The sequence below is a fragment of the Chaetura pelagica genome, unplaced genomic scaffold, assembly GCF_000747805.2.
Source record: "Chaetura pelagica isolate M959 unplaced genomic scaffold, ChaPel_1.0 scaffold233, whole genome shotgun sequence".
NCBI lineage: Eukaryota > Metazoa > Chordata > Aves > Apodiformes > Apodidae > Chaetura > Chaetura pelagica.
In genome coordinates this window covers 222969-224227 of record NW_009952708.1, presented here as the reverse complement: position 1 = coordinate 224227, position 1259 = coordinate 222969, and the positions used below count along the sequence as shown (strand labels likewise).

The following is a 1259-nucleotide window of genomic DNA, read 5'->3' as shown; positions in this document are numbered from 1 at the left end:
TGGCTTGTCGAAGAGGAAGTGGTCCTGGAGGAAGGCAGAGAGTGTGTGCTCACAAGGACTGCATGGCTGGTACCAGGACACCCTGTCTCACCCATCCCAGCCCGCCATACAGGTGATGCACTGTGGCTGTCTCAAGCAGGGCAAGCTTCCCTGCTGTCCCCACATATGGGCTGGAGTCCTTCCTTCCTGGCCAGGGAGGCAGAAGGCTGCTGGTGCACAGCCCACCCCATGCCAGTGGCTGGTGGGGCACCAGCTGTGTGCCACTGCTTGCCTTCCCCTGGGCACAGGCAGGGACATGGGGCAAGAGCCATGAGGACTGAGTTGCTGGGGCTGTGTCCAGTGAGCTCCTTCCTCCCCTGGCTTGGGAAGGCTGAGCAGCACTGTGAGCATCCTCCACACCGTGGGGCAGTGTCACTGAAGGGGGTCCTGGTCTTGCAGGAAAGGAGGCTGGGAAAGGAGGATGCAGCCTCCTGGAGAGGGAATGCTGGGGAAGGGGTCTTGCTCCGTGGCTTCTAGGGTGGCTGGCCAGGAGCTGCACCCACTCACGTCAATGAGCTGCTGCTGCTCCTTCTCCGTCATCTCACTGAGGCGGTAGTACGGGCCGGCCAGGTCTCCAGTCAGGCCGTTCAGCGCTTCCACCGTCACCTTCTCCACCTCCCGCCGCTCAGCGCGGGTGCAGGCGGGTGGCAGGCTCAGCCCGCGGATGCTGCGCCCGGTCCGGACCCGGGACGAGAGCACGTAGCGCTCATCAAACTGGCCAGACTTAATCTGCAAAAGAGACGTGCCATGGGGAGCTCAGGGTGGCACTGGTGCTGGCAGGGGCCCTGTCCCCTGAGGCTCAGAGGTCCCCGAGCTCACACACCTTGCTGGCATCCAGGTCCGTGGGGTGCTTCATGGTGCGGGGGTTGTACCCGTTGTGCCGATCCTGAATCACGGGGTCAAACAGGTCTGCAAACACCTGGAAACAAGTGGGATGATGTGCAGCACAGCAGACCCAGCATGGCACAAAGCCCAGCCATGAGCTTGGGGCAGTCCTGCTGCCAGTGTGGGGCACATGTCAGCAGGGCACCAAGGGTGGCTGGGGGTGACAGCATGTCCTGCAACACAGTGGCAATCCAAGGGGCCAAGGCTGCCCAGGCAAGTGGGGCCCAGGGGCAAGGAGGAGGAGGAGGTGGCAGGACTCTAGGAACAGCAGCTCTGAAGAAGCTCTGTGTACCCCAGGGACATGCTGGGGCTGGCCAAGGGCTGGGCAGGAGGAG

General features: G+C 63.1%; 1 protein-coding gene across 1 annotated transcript in view; it reads right to left on the bottom strand.

Annotated features, from left to right (window-relative positions):
* LOC104385791 (creatine kinase U-type, mitochondrial-like) overlaps positions 1-1259 on the bottom strand; it is a 10078-nt gene that overhangs the window by 2393 nt on the left and 6426 nt on the right. The window contains 3 exon segments of the mRNA XM_009994287.1: positions 2-24; positions 547-768; positions 863-958. Of these exon segments, the coding sequence (XP_009992589.1) occupies positions 2-24; positions 547-768; positions 863-958 (341 nt within the window).